This window comes from Rhinolophus ferrumequinum, chromosome 21 (assembly GCF_004115265.2).
Source record: "Rhinolophus ferrumequinum isolate MPI-CBG mRhiFer1 chromosome 21, mRhiFer1_v1.p, whole genome shotgun sequence".
Taxonomy (NCBI): Eukaryota; Metazoa; Chordata; class Mammalia; order Chiroptera; family Rhinolophidae; genus Rhinolophus; species Rhinolophus ferrumequinum.
In genome coordinates, this window is record NC_046304.1 from 15,150,645 (window position 1) to 15,169,543 (window position 18,899).

The 18,899-nt window shown below is 40.2% G+C and overlaps 1 protein-coding gene and 1 pseudogene across 1 annotated transcript; one reads left to right on the top strand and one right to left on the bottom strand.

Annotated features, from left to right (window-relative positions):
- Nucleotides 1-12: 12 nt before the first annotated feature.
- Nucleotides 13-2,612, bottom strand: LOC117012887 (putative olfactory receptor 3A4; annotated as a pseudogene).
- A 9,309-nt stretch (nucleotides 2,613-11,921) lies between these two features.
- Nucleotides 11,922-12,881, top strand: LOC117013750 (olfactory receptor 3A1). The gene has a single exon (XM_033091167.1). It carries the CDS (start codon nucleotides 11,934-11,936, stop codon nucleotides 12,879-12,881), a length of 948 nt encoding a protein of 315 aa, XP_032947058.1. The 5' UTR covers nucleotides 11,922-11,933.
- The last annotated feature ends 6,018 nt before the right edge of the window (nucleotides 12,882-18,899 follow it).

Here is an 18,899-nt window from a genome sequence, read left to right on the forward strand (position 1 = left end):
GAGGAAGGGATGTCACTTGGGGGGCGATCTCCCCGTGAGCACCCACCACAAGGCGCCCTGCACATCGGGGTTCAGGAGGTTGCAGATGAGTGGGTTCAGCATGGGGCTGGTGACAGTTGTGAGGATACCAATGCCTTTGTCGTTGTCTGAAGCCTCCACCGAGCCCAGTCTCATTACTGTGTTTCCCCGAAAATAAGACCTAGCCAGACAATCAGCTCTAATGTGTCTTTTGGAGCAAAAATTAATGTAAGACCCGATCTTATTTTACTATAATATAAGACCAGGTCATAATATAATATAATATAATATAATATAATATAATATAATATAATATAATATAATATAATATAATATAATATAATATAATATATATAAGGCCGGGTCTTATATTAATTTTTGCTCCTAAAGACGCATTAGAGCTGACTGTCCGGCTAGGTCTTATTTTCAGGGAAATAGCGTAGCTGAAGACATTTGTCCCGTAGAAGATGTCGACCACAGTGAAGTGGGAGCCACATGCAGAGAGGGCTTTCTTCTTACCCTCAGCAGAGCAGATTTGCAGGACTGCAGCTACCACGTGTGCACAGGACACAGTGATGAGGACCAAAGGGGACACACCCACAAAGCTGTTGTTACAAAGAGCAACTGCTCATTGAGTTGGAGAGCTGGAAAAGCTGTGGGAGGTCACAACGAAAATGCATGATCACATTGGGACCACAGAATTTAAGAGCAGATAAGGCAACAGTTTGAGTCAGTGCACTGGCAAAGGAAAAGACACCTGACGTAAATGCCAGGGCTTGCTGGATTCCCCAGCTCATATGGGTGCTGTGGGTGAGGGTTGGCAGATGGACAGATAGTGGTCACAGGCCATGACAGTCAGCAGAAAGCAAATCCATCCCAGCCAGGAGGGGGAAGAACAAGAGCTGTGAGAGGCAGGCTCTACCGGGAATGCTGTTCTTATTGGACAGGAAATGCCTCAGCATCGCTGGGACAGAGACACGATGCAGCCGACATCCAGCAGGAACAAGTTCCCCAGGAAGAAGTACATGGGGTTGTGGAATTTGGGTTCGACGAGGATGGCAGCCAGAACGCTGAAATTGCCACCTACAGTAGCTACCTAAGAGAGAAGGAAATGACGAAGAGGATGGGCTGGAGTCTCGGTTAGGCCCAGCAGGACAAAATCAGTGACGACTGAGTTTTTTTTCCTGAGGCCCCCAGATCCATGGTTCTCTTCCACCAGCAGCAGAACAGAGCAAAGCTAGAAGATACCAATGGTGGTGAAAGGAGAGTGAGATCTTGATAGCAACCACGTCCAGGAGAGCGCCAGGATGTAAGAACACAAAATTTAATGTGAGGACAGTTAAAGGCTGAGACATAATAAATATGATTCTTAATCTGTAAGAACAGTGGCACTGGACAGACTCAGAGACAGATGAACTGCCATAGAAAGGAGAACACATGTAACATTTGAAATTTAAGGGGAAAGATTGTTTTCCGGAGACCAAACTTCCAAGAAGAAAACTCCAAGCCTACAGATGGTGCCAGGGCCATACATTTTATTTTCAGCTTTTAAAAATTATCTTTATATTTTGAGCTTTATATAGCGTATTATTCTTTAAAATTTTGAAATAATTTTCTAATAGTCTATAGGTTGCATGTGCCAAAATTTTCTTAAATAACCATTGGGTATTGAGCTTCTAATTTTTCATTATTATAAATAATAATGCAACCAAGTTTCTGCAGCTCTGATTTTTGACCTATGTGCTAAGTAATTTCTACCCCCAATTTGTGCAAGGATCTGGTCTGATCCATTGATATTCTACATTCTCAAGACTAGATTCCTGTTACATCATGACAGAGGTACAAATAACTTCATTACTGATATTTTCAAGGGACAGGGGAAACATGTATTCTTCATATCCCCCACCTATATCCTCCGTATCCTTTGCTTATATCATTCTGAGGGGGAGTTTTAAATGGCTTCAAGGCCGTGTCACTTGTTGTTAACAGAGGTATTTTAACTCAGTTAACTATGAAGGAAAAGAAAAAAATGTTCCTTACGTAAATATGTGGCAATTCAAAGCTCTCATGTCATAAAGATCAGCTAGTAGGAAGGGAGCCAATTTTCTTCAGTTTTTAGACCATTTAATTCATATTGGGACATATGAGGAGGAGGATGTTTCCAATGGTGATGATGGTTACGTCATATTTACTTACAGATGATTGTGATACAGATTTTACTCAGCAGGATGACCTTTCAATGCTCAGACTTCAGCTCCCAACAGAGCTGAAAAACATAGACAACGTCTCTCTTTTTTGCTTATTTTTAAATTCGATTAATAATACTTTGCCCATTAGTTTTATTTTCAATGCATTTATATATATATAAAACATTAATATAACAATATTGTGTATGCTGTGGTGTTCTCTGCTTGAGAATGAAAGTTATTTCACCTTCAAACTGAGACAGATATGGCAGTGGTGGGAGAGTGTCGCGGGGGCCAATTTGCATGAGGGATGGCAGAGCCCCCTGGAAGAGGGTGGAGAGAGCTGACATGCCCAAGTCCAAGGACAATGGGTGGAATATCAGCAGGAAGCTCATCTTCTGGTGCCATTGCCTCCTAGTCCCACCTCCAGACTCACAGTGGGTTCAAGGAAGAGCGTTTCAATAAAGAGGTAGTGAATATAAACCTTTCTTGATTATTCCCTTACTGATAAGTTACTTAAAATTTCCCCTTAGGCATACAACTCTTCTATATTTAGAACAGATTCCTCGACTTGATTTCAAAGATTATAAAGACTGGTTGGTATATGTGATCGCAAGGTATTTGGCCAGGTCTTCTATCTCATGATAGGTTGTTTTCCCCTAATATTTTATTGTAAAATTTTTCAAACATACAGTAAAATTCAAATAGTTACACAGTGAACATCCACGTGTCTATCATCTGGATTTCACCATATAATTCATTGCACTTTTTTTACCACATATTTATCCACCTATCCTTCCATCTTATTCTTTCCTGCATTTCAAATAAAATTGTAGACATCAGTGCACCTCCCCCTAAATACTTCAGCACGCATATAATTAACATGAGTTCAATATTTGTTTACAGCTCTTTTTATGCAAAACATCCCCACAAAGTCTCTGTGATTAACGTTTTAAGAGATTCTCAAAAAGACAAAGCTATGGTGATAGAGAACACATCAGTAGTTTCTAGGGGAATAGCGTGGGTGAATAGGATTGACTACAAAGGAACATGAAGGAGCTTTGAGAGTGACAGAAATAGTCTATATCTTGACGGTGGTGGTGTATACAACTATACATTGGTCAGAACTCCTAGAACTATACACCTGCAAAGGGTGAATTTTACTGTTTGTAAATCATACTTCAACAAACCTGACTTAAAAAAAAAAGAATAATACAGACAATATCCTACCTACTACACAGCTTATGGAATAAAACATTCCATTGCCTTTGAAGACCCCTGTGTGTTCCTCCTTAACCCTATGCCTCTATCTCCTCACTCAGATAACACTGTTCTGGAAAAGAACATCCTTTTAAAATCCTTTTATTCCAGCTATAGGATTTTCTAAACAGCATATTGTTTTGTATGCATTTGGTCTTTATATAAATGGAATCATGCAATAGTTATTGTTCCATGACTTGTTTATTTCACTCAACGTTATGTTTGTGTGATTCTCCTGTATTACTGCCTGTAATGATCATTTATTTTTTAGGGTTGCATAGCATTGCGTGGTATGAATATACCACAACTTATCATTTATTTTCTGTTTGAAGGTATTTTGCTTCTGTGAACACTTTTGTACACGTCTCCTGGTGCACACATGCAAGAATTTCTTTATGGTCTCCAATTAAGAATGGAATTTGTGCATCTTCAGATTTAAAGGATAAAAGCAAGTTGTTTTCTGAAGTGCTTGTACCATTTTATGGTCTTACCAGCAGTGTATAAGAATTTTTGTTACTCTATAGTCTCATCAAAACTTGCTATTATCTCATTTGTTCAGTTAGAATAATATAGTGAGTGTAAAATGGTATCTCCAGTGTGATATTAATTTGCATTTATTACACTATGAACAGGGCTGAGCTTCCTTTCCTGAATTCACTGGCCACTTGTGTTTCCTTTTCTGTGAACTCCCTGTTCACATCTTTTGCTGATTTTCTATAGGCTCCCTTGTGTTTTTCTTATTAGTTGTGGAAGTTTTTGATATATTTGGATACTTCAGATAGCTATATGTGCTGCAAATCTCTTCCAATTTGTAGCTGTGTTTTCACTTAAAAATCATTGTCCTCTGATGAATAGAGTTTTAAATTTTAAAGTAGGCAAGTTTCTCAGTCTTTTTTTTTTTATGGTTAATGCTTTTTGGACTTCTTTAAGAATAACTGAGCCCCTAGAAGATCATCAAGATATTCCATAGACTATTTTTAAGGTTTTATATTTTTACTCTTCTGTGTAAGTAGCTCATCCACCTAAAACTGATTTTTATGCATGGGGAAAGACATGTTGTGTCATTTTTTTTCTCTTGGACACCCAATTGCCCAAGAATTATTTCTTGAAAGGCCTATTCTTTTCCTACTGCCTTGTTAGCTACCCATGTCACATATCAAATTTCTACATTATTTCCTCTAATTTGTTCATTTGGTTCATTTCTCTAATTTTGCTCAAATATGACATGGTCTTAATTACCAAACCTTTAAAATATGTCATGATGCCTTTTAGGGCAGGCAGGAGCAGCTTACTGAGACAACAAGTCATACAGTAGATGGTAGCAGATTTTAGGTAGAATTAGTGTCCGGAGCTAAGGACTGGGCTGACGTTAGATGTGGAGCCCCAGCCTCATCCACTGCATGACAGACACCAGACACATTGTAAGATGGATGGCAAGCATCTGAAAGTGAAAATACGCCTACTAACTCTTTCCCAATTGGCTAATATCCTGTAGGTGGAGGCATCTATGGTTGACCATGAAAAGGAGCTGAAAAAGGCTGGCACATCAGAGTATGTCTTCATGGCAGAGACAGTCACAGGGATGTATGAGGTGGCAGCAATTGCTTTTTGAAGAAGTTGAAAGAAGAGAGGATGGAATGTCTTATAGAAAAGTGTTAAAACCACATGATGGGGTTTGAGTTCCAGCTCTTCTATATCCTAGATGTACAATATCAGGCAAGTTACTAGACCTCTCAGAGCCTCAGTTTCCTCCTCTGCAAAATACGGCAAATAATGAAGCTATGTCAAAGTTATTGGGAGGATTAAGTAAGATCGTGCACTAAAATATAAATGATGGCTATTTTTTATTATTATTTGTTGATCCCCTACTAAGTACAACAAGCATGCTATTTTATATAATTCTCAGACTAACCCTGTGTGGTCAGAGATATTGTTCTCATCTCACAGACGAGGAAACTGAAGCCCAGAGGAGTTCAGATTCTGGTCCTAAGTCACACATTAATAATTGGGAAAGTGAGTCTGACTATATACCACGTCTACACTTTCCATATTGCACCAGGCTGCTCTGGCAAAGTATGAGGAGTTGGGGGTCCTACAGCTAAGGAAATGCAAGGTCTCCACGACAGTGGGCAATCACTGTTCAAACAGAGAGTAGGACACTGAGGGAGGGCTAGGCATCCTCTCCCCATTCTCTGTTCATTAATCGCATCACTCGGACCCTCAACTTCTAAGTTTCTGGCCTAGAATATCAGAGTGGGGGGGTGACATCCCTGGGGGACTTGTCCCTCCTCACAACCCACTCCTTCTACTGCCACTTCCAGAACCATTATGGACTCCCAACAAACAAAAGTCCTGGACCAGATGGCTTCACAGGTGAATTTTACCAAACATTCAAAAAAGAATTGACACCTATTCTCCACTAACTATTCCAAAAAATCCAGAAGGATGGAAGCCTCCCAGCTCCTTTTACAAGGCCACTATTACCCTGAACCCAAAACCAGACAAAGACATTACAAAAAAAAGGAAACTCTAGGCAGAATCATTATGGGACCCCCCAAGATGCAATCCCAGCGGCCCCCACTAACAAAGACTTGAGGGGGGAAGCATTGTATTCCTGAGGACTCATTAGAAAACTGAGTTCTTTCTTTTGCCTCTTTTCTTGTGCCTCTTTACATGCCTAGGTCAAGGCAAACCTAGGGGTCGGCTGCTCTCTGCTCGGAGCCCTCTTTGGGCCATGAATCTGGGAGAGCAAAGCACTTAGTCTGCATTCTGGTCGAGTCCCAGCTCCACCATTCGCTCCATGGGTGGCTTTGGGAAGATGGGTAAACTCTGGACTGCACTGTCCTTGTGAGATAAATGGGATTAATAACATCCCCTAGTCACCCCTATGGAACCAATATGAGAAGTGCAGGAAGGAGTTGGACATGAGGCCTTTCTGAGAAAATCAAAAGCATCACAAATTTGGGAAGCATTATTACTGGGTTCATTAAAGGCTTGGGTTGTTTATCAGTCTGTGGCTCCCTAAACCCCAACCCTTCCGAGGAGGGCTAATTTTTAAGGTCCCTAGGTGATGGCACTGCAGTGCTTCACAACAGAGATGATCTCATCTCTTCCTCTCATTTTCTTATATATGGGCCTTCCTTGCTTTCTGGGGCTAGGGCCGCACAGTGCCGCACCCTCTTCCCTTTCCTTCACCAGAAATCTTTCTGACTTCTGTACCTGTAATAAGGTGAGTAACCTCCAGGGTCCCCCTTTGCTCCCCAATAATAGAGAAGGAACTTGAATTGTTATCAAGTGAGTCAAACTTCCTAGTTCACACAGGATTCAGTAGGAAAAGAGTCTAGCTCAGGGTAACACATCAAGTGAGAGAAAGAGCTGGGACCCTCCTACGCCAGGCCACTTTGCCAACACTTCTCTTTCTTGGATGAAGCCTACTTCCTGTTTTTATTAGAGTGACTCTGAGGGCAATCATCAAATCCAACCTTCCTGCTAGACCCATTCCTCAGGTAGCAACCTTGGGCCAGACCCCTGCATCTGAAGGCCTAAATGAGTTTTCATCATCAGACATGTAAAGGGTTTAATTTGAATGTCAGAGCAGGGAGCCATGAACACTCAGCAAAGGCATCCTGGGGCTCATTCTGAACACCCGAGTGGTGATCTAGGGGAACTTCTTCAGTTCAGGTCACCATGATGGACTTCTTAGATGATGTGGTCATCCTAGAATCTTGGTGGTAATAAATATGCTTCACCTCTGTACAGTGAGGGTTACATGGCATCTCTGTGGAGTGTACTCTTCTTGCCTAGATTTACTTATTCATAGGGGTTACCCTTCCTAGTTGCCAAATTCCTTTGAGCTGTTTTCAAAAAAAGACATATATAAGTGAATGGATTATTTTACCTATTGTCTTAAGAGTCCCCAATGCCCCATGTGGACAAAGGGAGCAGAGATTCCTACAGCAGTCCTTTTGGGCCTTTTACTCAGACTTACACCTCCCTCAAATCATATCACTCTTTCATTGTCTTGCATAAATTCCAGCTCATCCAGAAAACATTTCCCAACTCCTATAAGCCCAATCTGACATCCCCCTTTCAGAGAAAACTTTTTGATCTTATGGTCTTTGTTGCCAAGTTCATCCATTTACTTGTGTCAGAAATATTGAGCACCTACTGTATGCAAAGTGTGAAGACAGGCGTTGAGAATGCAAAGCTGAGTCAGCCATAAATCTGTCCTGAAGCCATGTAGAGTGGTTAGAGGAGCAGTGGGGGTCAGGGGCTCTTTAAAGAAATGACCATGCAAGAGGTTAGCAGAGATAAGTGCTGTGAAGTATAAAATGTAAGTGCGGCAGGAGGTAATGGAGAGGAGTTTGAGATGGAGAGGCATCAGGAAACCTTTTACAGAAGAGGAAAATTTTAGTTGAGTCATAAAGGATTTGGGCACTTAGAGTTAGTGAGAGGACATTCCAGATAAAATAAACAGTTTGAGCAACGATAGGAAGGCATGAAATCAGAGTGTGAAACCTTCTAACTCAAGTTCAAGTGGATTTGAGAGGCTAATTGGGAGGTAGTTTAATTATTCTTTAATTATGTAATATGTGGGGGAAGCTGTTTTGCTCTCATTTATATCTCAATTCACATAGTATTTGTTAAATGAGTCGAGGTCTATAAATAGACCCAGAGGGTGACACAACAGGAATCATGGATTTCAGAGTTTTTAGGAGACTTTAGGAGACACAGCCTGAAATTTCTCACTCATATGGAATCCTCTATGCAGCATCCCCTAAAAGTGACTGTCACACAACATGGGGACTTAATTTGGAGTCCGGCATTGAGGCTTCCACCAACTATCCCCGCATGTCTTCAGCTGCTTCTCTGCCTTAATTGCATATATAAAATGAACCTTTATAGAAAAGAGGGTGCTCCAGGGTCTAGAGCAATCAGTTGTTGGTGGAGAGAGCAGGAGGGAGGAAGAAGAGAGACAGAGGCCATTGAGGTGGTTTCCAGAGACTGTCCAGACAGGGGAAGAGGACATTCATGACCAGCACTTTACAAGATACCCTAAACGTGTATAATTTTTCTCTATTTGTCATTGTTTTCATGCACCATCTATTCTTATCAGAAAAACTCTTAACATGAGAAGGACCCAGGTTCTTATTTTGAGAGAATAGCAAGAACGAGTGATGATGATGATGGTGGAAGGAAGGTTGCGGAGAGAGGGCATGAACTGTTGACTGCCATCAACCAGCGGAAGACCACGAGCATTGAAGAGGCACGGAAAGCAGGCTGGTTTCCTTTGGGCAAAATGGGAAATTTTGGAAAAATGGAAAGCAGGAGGTTGGCAGGCAGACTGTAAACTGCCTTCAGGAACCTGCACTCATGAGAGACCAGTGGTTCTGTGACAGTTAGTAGCAGATAGAAAACCTGAATCAGGCAGACATATCAGAGGCCAGGCTCTCACAGGGTAGGTGAGGGAGGAGAACCCCAGAGTGAAATGAGAAGCAGAACAAAGTAAGGCAGGTGCTGTTTATAACCATGACCTACCTTATCCAAGGTAGCCTGTTTGTTCACAAGCTACCTAAGACAGGTCTGTGAACAAGAGAGTGTGAGGTTTGCAAGGCACAGACACAAAGGGTAGGGAATAGGTTTCTCAGTCAGAAGAGTCATTCAGAGCAGTTCCAGAGAGAACTGCAGAAAGACATGGATTTTTTCATCCCTTGGTGAGCACCAGGTAATGCCCTTTGGGGACATTTCCCCAAATGGAAATGGTTAAAAGCAGCCATCTTGGGCTGGTTAGACCAGTGACAAATTTCTGGCGTCCTCATACAAATCCTTTCTCTGATGGCCTTGTAGTTACTTGGGGGTTAGCAAGCATACAATAGGATGGCCCAGTAACAGATGCTTTTTAAAAATAGAAAACCAGACATTTTATAAGTATATTTAATATTTACTCTATTCCCAACAATTCCAACCCCAAAATGCTCCACCATAGTTTCCTCATCAGTAAAATGAGTGAGTAGATACTCTCCAAAACGCCAGCTAACTAGGTCCTTCTTTGACTTAATGATACTATATACAGGGTACACTAAATACAGCTATGTTCACTGATAAGACCACGATGTGGGTAGGGGTTATAGTCAAAATATTTAACAAGCACCAGACTGGTACTTTGTACCAATGGATTCTGACTGAATATTACCCACGGTGGATGTAGGCTTCCCACTGTGATTCAGAGTCTACGTTATTGATGGGAAACTGACGTTATGTCTTGAATTTAAATTATGTCTCAATATTTAGGAACTTATCTTTATTATTCCCATATCATGATAATACAGTTGCAGAAGTCACAGCTTTTCATTATTATTATCTATAATGCTTTTTAATTATACTTTTAAAAAAAACCTAAATATTTTCAGGCACCAATAATGTTACTAGGTTACTATATTTAAAAAGACCCATCAAAAAAACAGAAAAAAAGTTAAAGGAATTAGTTTAATAAGTAGAAGATAAACATGAAGATAAAAATCCATGTTCTGCTAAAGCATGCACATAAAGAATAAAACAGGCCAAACACTTCCATTGATGGATACCACATAAATTAATTTGGGCAGAAACTGGTAGGCTGTTTTGTTATAAGCAGATTTTTTTAAAAAGAAGCACAATGAAGCAAATGTTATTTCTTTATAGAGCAGTGAGGCAAATTAGGATCGGTGTAGCACTCTAAACCTTTATTTATTCTGGTGGGTAGCAGTACCTTGAACCTGCTGGAAACATGACAGGGAGGAGGAGCCATTGGGTTATTATTGTTGGCCTTTCAAGGTCCCTAATCTGGCAGAAACAGAACATTAAAAAACATATTTACTATTATAAAAGTAATCTGATTCATTGTAGATCATTTGAAAGCAAAAGAAAAGTGAGGGGAAAAAGGAATTAAAAATCTCCCATAGTTCTACCAGTCAATGGAACTGAGTGAGGTTTATTTTAAGTTATTTTTCTAGGAATCTATATATATATAATTCGGGTATAAATTTACTTCTTCCTTTACTTTTAATTTTAGATTATAAAATTTCACCTTACAGTTGGGAATTTGGGGTTTTGTAGCTGATTACTATTGGCAGATAAGAATCCATTGTCTTGTATATAATGATTTTTTAATCTAACTTGCTAATATCTTAATAATTCTAAGAGTTCCCCTGTTTTTATTTAGGCAGTTTTATTGTTTCCAAATTACTTTTTTTTTTCTCATTTCTATTCTTTAAGTATTTTATTTCTTTGTCTAAAATTTTTAGAATAATGAGAAATACTTGAAATAACAAAGGCTATTGCTTTCCTGCTCCTGATTTGCATAGAAATATCACTACTACTTCACCATTATGAATAATATAGATGTGTAGTAGATAGCCTTGTCACACAAAGTGGTGTACCACCATTTCAAGAAACTACAGTTTTTTTCTTTTTTTCTTTACATTGAGAATATATTTAAATGTTTATTAATTGCCTTTTAGAAAAAATTCCTCTTTTTTAAGCCAATTAATATGCTATAAAAGTAGATTTACTAATGTTAAGTCATCTTCTTCCTATAAAATCTATTATGTGGTGGTGGATTTCATTTATTGTACTTAAGATTTTTGTATACATATTGTCAAGGAGGGCAGTGTAGAATAATTCCTTTGTTATTTTGACATTTTAGTTTTAAGATTTGCTAACTTTAAAGAATAAATTGAAAGGCTTTCTTTTTTTCTAAGCTAAGGGAAATTTATGTTAGATGATAATTATGTTTACATTGATAATTTAAACTAATTTGTATAAGAAATATTTGAGTTTGGAGCCTACACATGGAAGTACATTATTGACAGTATTTTTTCTAGTTTTTTCTTTTTTTGGTTGAAGCTGGTTTATTTGGTGGGCACACTGTTCTTGAATTGATTGTTCAAATTTAAGAGCAGATAGTATTCCATGATTATTTTATTTATTTTTGGTCTGTGGTTACACCACATTTTCATTTCCCAATTTTGTGTATTTTTGCACTTTTAGTGCTTATATGTTTTCCAGGTATTTATTTCTTTGTAAAGACTTATGACCAATTCTTTAGTTTCTTTCTATTTACTATCTATTCACTTTTACTTTTAGCATTATTTTCCCCCCAAATCTCCTCATACAGGTTGTTGGTGAGAAGACCTACTTCCTTGATTCTAGGGAACAAAGGAAGAAAGAATTTATACACCTTTCACGAGCAGGTGGGGGAGGTCCAAGGTAGTTGTGGCATCAGGCAACTCACTTGGAAGCTGGGTAAGGACTGAGATGAAGGCAGTCAATGAGTGAGGTATGGCCTGAGGAGTGGGAAAATAACCACTAGGACACTTGAGAATTTACCCTGGGGTATGGCATATAAAAGTGAGTCAATTTCTTTTTATTGAATAACTAAATTGGGAAGAATGGTCCCTTCCACTATGGGGTGTCTTCTTACAGGGACCCATGGAGCCAGAATCTGGTGCCAATGAAACAACCATTACAGAGTTCATCCTGCTGGGCTTGGTGGAGACACCAGGGCTGAGACCAGTTGTCATTGTACTCTTCCTCTTCGCCTATCTGTTCACTGTCGGGGGCAACCTCAGCATCCTGGCAGCCATCTTGGTGGAGCCCAAACTCCACACCCCCATGTACTTCTTCCTGGGGAACCTGTCAGTGCTCGACGTTGGGTGCATCACCGTCACTGTTCCCTCAATGTTGGGTCGTCTCTTGTCTCACAAGCATAGGGTTCCCTATGGAGCCTGCCTCACACAGCTTTTCTTCTTCCATCAGTTGGCTGGTGTGGACTGCTTCCTGTTGACAGCCATGGCTTATGACCGATTCCTGGCCATCTGCCGGCCCCTCACCTACAGCACCCGCATGAGCCAGACGGTCCAGAGGGCATTGGTGGCTGTGTCCTGGACTTGTGCCTTCACCAATGCACTGACCCACACTGTAGCCATATCCACGCTCAACTTCTGTGGTCCCAATGTGATCAATCATTTCTACTGTGACCTCCCACAGCTCTTCCAGCTCTCGTGCTCCAGCACCCAACTCAACGAGCTGCTGCTCTTTGGTCTGGGTATCCTCATGGCAGGTGCACCTGTGACTCTTATTGTCACCTCCTATATCCATGTGGCAGCTGCAGTCTTGCGAATACGCTCTGCCGAGGGCAGGAAGAAAGCCTTCTCCACATGTGGCTCCCACCTCACCGTGGTCGGCATCTTCTACGGGACAGGTGTCTTCAACTATATGCGTCTGGGCTCAGTGGAGGCTTCGGACAAGGACAAGGGGATTGGCATCCTCAACACTGTCATCAGCCCCATGCTGAACCCACTCATCTACAGCCTCCGGAACCCCGATGTGCAGGGTGCCCTCTGGCGGGTGTTCACAGGGAAGCGAACCCTTGCATGAGGGGTGTCTCAGGAGGGCAGAACTACAGCAAGTGAGCAAAACAACTTTTGTTAGGTAATAGGTTTGCAGGTTCTGTAGACCAGAAGCTTTGGCTTGTTGCCTTTTTGTCCTAGCTACCCTTTTCACTCCAGATAAAGGTAGAACCCAGTAAGTTCTGTATCGGGAGACTCATGGTCCCAAAGGCAGAACTCTTTGTTTATTTTCTGCTAGGATCCCCAAAAATACACCAGCAAAGATTCTCTCCAAACTAGAATATGCAAAGTCACAGCCTGGTGCCAAGTATTAGCACATCCTCCGGCCAGGCTTCCTCTGAAACAGCTACCACAACAGGCTTTTAAGCAGAATCCCACTCAAGGATCCAGACCTACCACAGTATAATTTGAGACAATGATTTTCAGTACCCTGTCTACATTGCAAGATTCTAGAGTATTTAACAGTGTAGAGTTTATATTTCCTTTGGGATTTCTCCTTGTTTTTTTCTAAACTGGAACCATCCATTGATTTTTAAATTTTCACTAGAAATTGTGTTTATAAAAATGAAAACAAAATTTTACCAGTGGAAAATTAAAGTCAAAACCTTCACCCTATTTGTTCCCATATAATAATTTGATTTTCTAAAAGAAACCACTGTTAAGAAGTTGGTGCTTATCCCTCTAGTTTTCTTTACAAATATAAACATGTTTATAAATTTAATATCAATATATATACAAGCTTATGTATATTTCATATCAATCGGGGCATGTTATGTCATGTTTTTGGTTTACAGAGTAGACTTTCTTTTTTTACCTGTCAAACACTTAAAAACTTACCTTATCCATTTTAATGACTACTTAGTGTTAATTTATGCATTAACCATAATTTACTTAACCATATTCCTTTTTTTTTTTTTTTTTTTTTTAATTTATTGGGGTGACAATTGTTAGTAGAATTACATAGATTTCAGTTGTGCAATTCTGAATCACATCATCCATAAATCACACTGTGTGTTCACCACCCAGAGTCAGCTCCCCTTCCATCACCGTACATTTGATCCCCCTCACCCTCATCCCCCACCCCCCAACCCCCTTACGCTCTGGTAACCACCAAATTACGTTCCCCAGATTAATTTTCAAACCCCGTGGCCATCCTGTGGTCACCAAGAAAGTGGGAATAGAGGGATCTTATCTCAACATAATAAAGGCCATATATGACAAACCCACAGCTAACATCATACTCAATGGGGAAAAGCTAAAACCATTCCCCCTAAGATCAGGAACAAGGCAAGGATGCCCATTATCTCCGCTTCTATTCAACATAGTTCTGGAAGTTCTTGCCACAGCAATCAGACAAGAAAAAGAAATAAAAGGCATCCAGATTGGTAAGGAGGAAGTAAAGTTATCATTGTATGCAGATGATATGATACTATATATAGAGAACCCTAAAGACTCCACCAAGAAGCTATTAGAGCTGATAGATGAATTTAGTAAAGTGGCAGGATACAAAATTAATATTCAGAAATCAGTTGCATTTGTATATACCAATAATAAAACATCAGAAGGAGAAATTAAAAAAACAATCCCATTTACAATCGCTCCAAAGACTATAAAATACCTGGGAATAAATTTAACCAAAGAAGTAAAAGATCTATACTCAGAAAATTATAAGACACTGATGAAAGGAATGAAGGAAGATATAAATAGATGGAAACACATATCATGTTCATGGATAGGAAGAATTAATATAGTTAAAATGTCCATACTGCCTAAGGCAATATACCATATTCCTTTTGATGAAGTTTAGGTTGTTTCTAGATTTACTGCAATTATGATCAATAACATAAAGAATATTCTTTAGAGGTGGGTTCTATTACCTTCCCATAAGCTCTAATTAGTAAGATTCCTAAGTTGAATAAAATAAAAATTTAGAGTTTTGATAAATATATTTCCCTCATATCCTACAAAAAAAAATTTGCACTATTTTATTATTCCAATGGTGACTGAAACTGCTTGTTCTCCACAACTTGTCAAAAGTGGTTATTATAAATAAATTTTTCTAATTTTTGACAATATAATGGTTGAAAATTACCAATTATTTTAACATGCATTGCTTTGATGTTCACATAAGGTTGAATATATTTTCGAATGTTTATTATCCATGATGTGGACTGAATTGTGTCCCACCAAAATTCATACGTTGAAACATTAACCCAATTGGGTTATGACTGTATGTGGAGACAGGGTCTTTAGGAAGAGATTAATTAGGAAGTACTAATGAGGTATTTTAGGAAGTAAAGTTAAATTAGAGTGGGGCTCAAATCTGATAGGATAGTGGCATTATAAGAGAGGAAGAGACCGAGAGAGAACTCTTTCTCTCCTCATCACCTGGGAAGGCTGCTCTCTGCAAGCTAGGAAGAGGGTCCTTACCAGAACCTGACCACGTTGGCACTCTGATCTCTGACTTCTACCTTCCAAAAGTGTAAGAAAATGAATTTCTGTTGTTTAAACCACCCAGCCTATGGTATTTGGTTGTAGAGGCCTGAGCTGACTAATATAATCCACTAGAATTATATATTTTTATAAAGGAATTTTTTCCCCAAGTTTATTGAGGAATAATTGACAAAGATCATTGTATATATTTAAAGTGTACAATGTGATGATTTGATATACATTGTGGAATAATTACCAAGGTCAAGATAATTAACACATCCATTACCTCACATAATCAACTCTTTTTGTGTATGTGTGTGGTAAGAACACTTAAGATTTACTCTCAGCAAACTTCAAGTATACAATACCATATTATTGATTATAGTCACTATGCTATAAATTAGATGCTCAGAACTTACTCATCTTATAACTAAAAGTTTGTACCCTTTGACCTACATCTCCCCAGTTGCCCCTTTCCCCAGTCCCTGGCATTCTACTCTGTGTCCCTGGCATTCTACTCATATACTGTGTTTCCTCGAAAATAAGACCGGGTCTTATGTAAATTATTGCTCCATTAGGGCTTATTTTCAGGGGATATCTTATTTTTTCATGTACAACAATCTACATTTATTCAGTTACAGTCATGTCATCTTCTTCTGGAACATCGTCATAACGTACTAAATGCGTCCGTCTGGCTGAGATCTTAACTGGAGCTTATTTTCGGGGTAGGTCTTATTTTCGGGGAAACACGGTTATTACATTCTTAAGCCAACAGTGCAAGCCTAACACTGCAGGGTCAGCTCCCCATAAGACCACCAAGTCAAGGTCATAATTCTCTGCAGTGAGAGTAAGTAACAGATATAATGGGAGAACAAGACAGTCACACTGGAGGTAGCAGCTGGCGGTTGATGTCAGCGCTCTGGATTGGGTTATTGGGATGGAGCAGAGGCCACTATTACTAAGAGGTGAATGCCTTAGGCTCATATCCAGAGCATAGTCCATGGTATATTTGAAACAATATTTATCACAAGCCACAGAAGCTGAAAGTATATTGTTTGGGGGAGAGGGGTTCATTGGAAGGGGGTGGGAGAGGAAGTCACATGGCATTATTTTTGAGATCATGTACCTTGGGATCAAACGAATGCAAGTTTGAACCCCAACTCCTCAACGTTCTAACTCTGTGACCTTAGTCAAACGACTGAATCACTCTGAACCTTAATTTATTTACCTGTAAAATGGGAATAATAAAGGTATCTATCTCATGGAACTGTTGCAAGGGTTGATTGGGATTTAGTGTATATACAGCTCATGGTATGGTGTCACATACATAATAAGCACGTGATAAATGTTATCAATTATTATTATGTTCATAACAATGTTGGTGGCCTCCTACTGGGAACTTTGTGTATTACTTCATCTAGTCCTCCCAGCAACCTGAAGAGGGGATATTACTCTCATTCCACAGATAAGGAAACTGAGGTCCAAAAGGGTTCAATAGTTGCTGATAACTGGAAGAGCAGGTCAATTCGTCTACAAAGTCCATCAAGCTTCCCCAAAGAGAATAGGCTACCACATGGGCTTGGGGAGTAATTAATTGAGGGGGACACAAGAGCCCAAGGGCTGCACTATACAGTCCCTCCAATTTCCTCTCTCTCTTCATCTGTATCACAAGACTCTCGTTTTCTAAAGGCCTGGCCTAGAAACTAATGATGGGGGCAACTCCCAACGGGGCACCCCTGGTCCCTCCTAGCACAGCACAGTTCTTCTGCCACCTCTCAAATCATTAAGGGATTCCCAAGGCACAGTCTCTGTTGGCCCTCACTAACAGGTCCCCGGGTAGGGATGTACATGGTTCCTGAAGATTCATTAAGAATTTGAACTTGAAAATGGCTTCTCCAGCTTTTGCCTCCTGCCTTGGGTTTCTTCCTCATTCCCAGGTTTAGGAGTAAGCTTGTCTCTGCCCCCAGGTCCTGTTTGGACCAGGCGCCTGGGAGAGAAAAACCCTCAGTCTGGGGGCCCAGATTCAGTCCTGGCTCCAGCTCTAGCTTCCTGGGTGACTTTGGGAAAGCAAACAGCTCCCCTATGTCCCATGTGTTACATGGAGTTATTATGGTAACGGCCCTAACTATCCCGGAAGATTACATAGGGGATAGAGATGATGTTTGGAGAAATTCTAAATCACCACAGAGGTATAAGGCACCAGTGCTTTACCACTGTAGTGTTTATATTATTATCTGCCTGTCCTTAGCTCTCCCCACATCCTCCTCCCACTTCTTAGGCTAATTTTGAGGTCCCATGAGGATAACACTATGATGGAGAAGTCCCATGTCAGACATTCTCTCAGCATCTCTGTATCTCATTGCCATATATATACCCCCAGAGTAGCTGACTGAGCTTGTGCTGTCTCACCCCCTTTACATCCCTTTTCATGAAACCTCACTGGCCTCTGTGCCAATACAAAGTGAGTTCTTTCATGATCCTCCCTCTGCTCCCATATAACAGGGAAGGGACTTTAGTTGGTAGTGAGTAAGTCAAACCTCCTGGTTTTACAGATGCAGCAACCAAGGTCTCAGCATCAAAAACAAGAGACTTGCTCAGGATGACATGTCAGGTGAGTGGAAGAGCTGGGAACTATAACGCAGAGATTGAGTTTCCGCTTTCAGGCATCTTTACCAATTCCCTCTTTTTTTAAACGAAAGTTTATTTTTCTATTCTGTTAGGGGTGAGTGGGATGAGATTCAGTGTTCGACTTACGCAATCAGAACCCAATCCTTACTGGGAAGCCTGTCCAGATCCTAAGCCCAACCTTAGTGCATGAAGGACCCATTGGAACTTCCAATCAGGGAGTGGTCACAGCATAATGAAGGAAGCCTGGGACTCAAATGGACCCCAAGAGTGGTGACCTAGAAGGGCCTCCTCATCAGTGATCACTCCTGTGATTTCATCAGCACAGCTATCCTAAACGGATAGTCCAGGGGACAACTCCGCATTAGGAGATCTTATGTAAGCTTCATCCCTTGTTGACTGAAGACAACACAGCAGCTACTAGGTGGGATTAGTACTCTGGCTAATGACTTATTTTTAAGGAATATGTCTTCTGATTATAGAAAATATGTATGACGTTTATTTAAAAAGCTGTGTCAGTGTGTGGATTGCTACAACTGCATGCGTCATCTAGACAAATGAAGGAGTCCTCCCTGCAGCGTAACCTTGGGCCTTTCACGCAACTCTTTACCTCTCCCAAGTCATATCAATTCTTCAAAGTCTAGCACAAATTCCCACTTTTCCAGAAACTCTTTCCTCACTACTACAGTCCACAATAGTGCCCCCTTTGTCAGAAAACCTAGTTGTCAACCAGTGCATTTATTCATTTATTCATGAAATGGTGCATAAATAAAAAGAGTGCAGGCATGTAGCTCCTAAAGTTGACTCAGATATAAATTTTATCGTTAAACTGGCCTGGAGGAACTACACTAAATCACTAAATGATTGTGCAAAAAGGTGCAGTGGTAAGTACCACGTAGAAGACAATTAAAGTGCAGTGGGAATGTTGAAGATGCAACTATCACTTTTAAATGGACACAGATCGAGGAGGTATTTCTGGAGGAAGTAG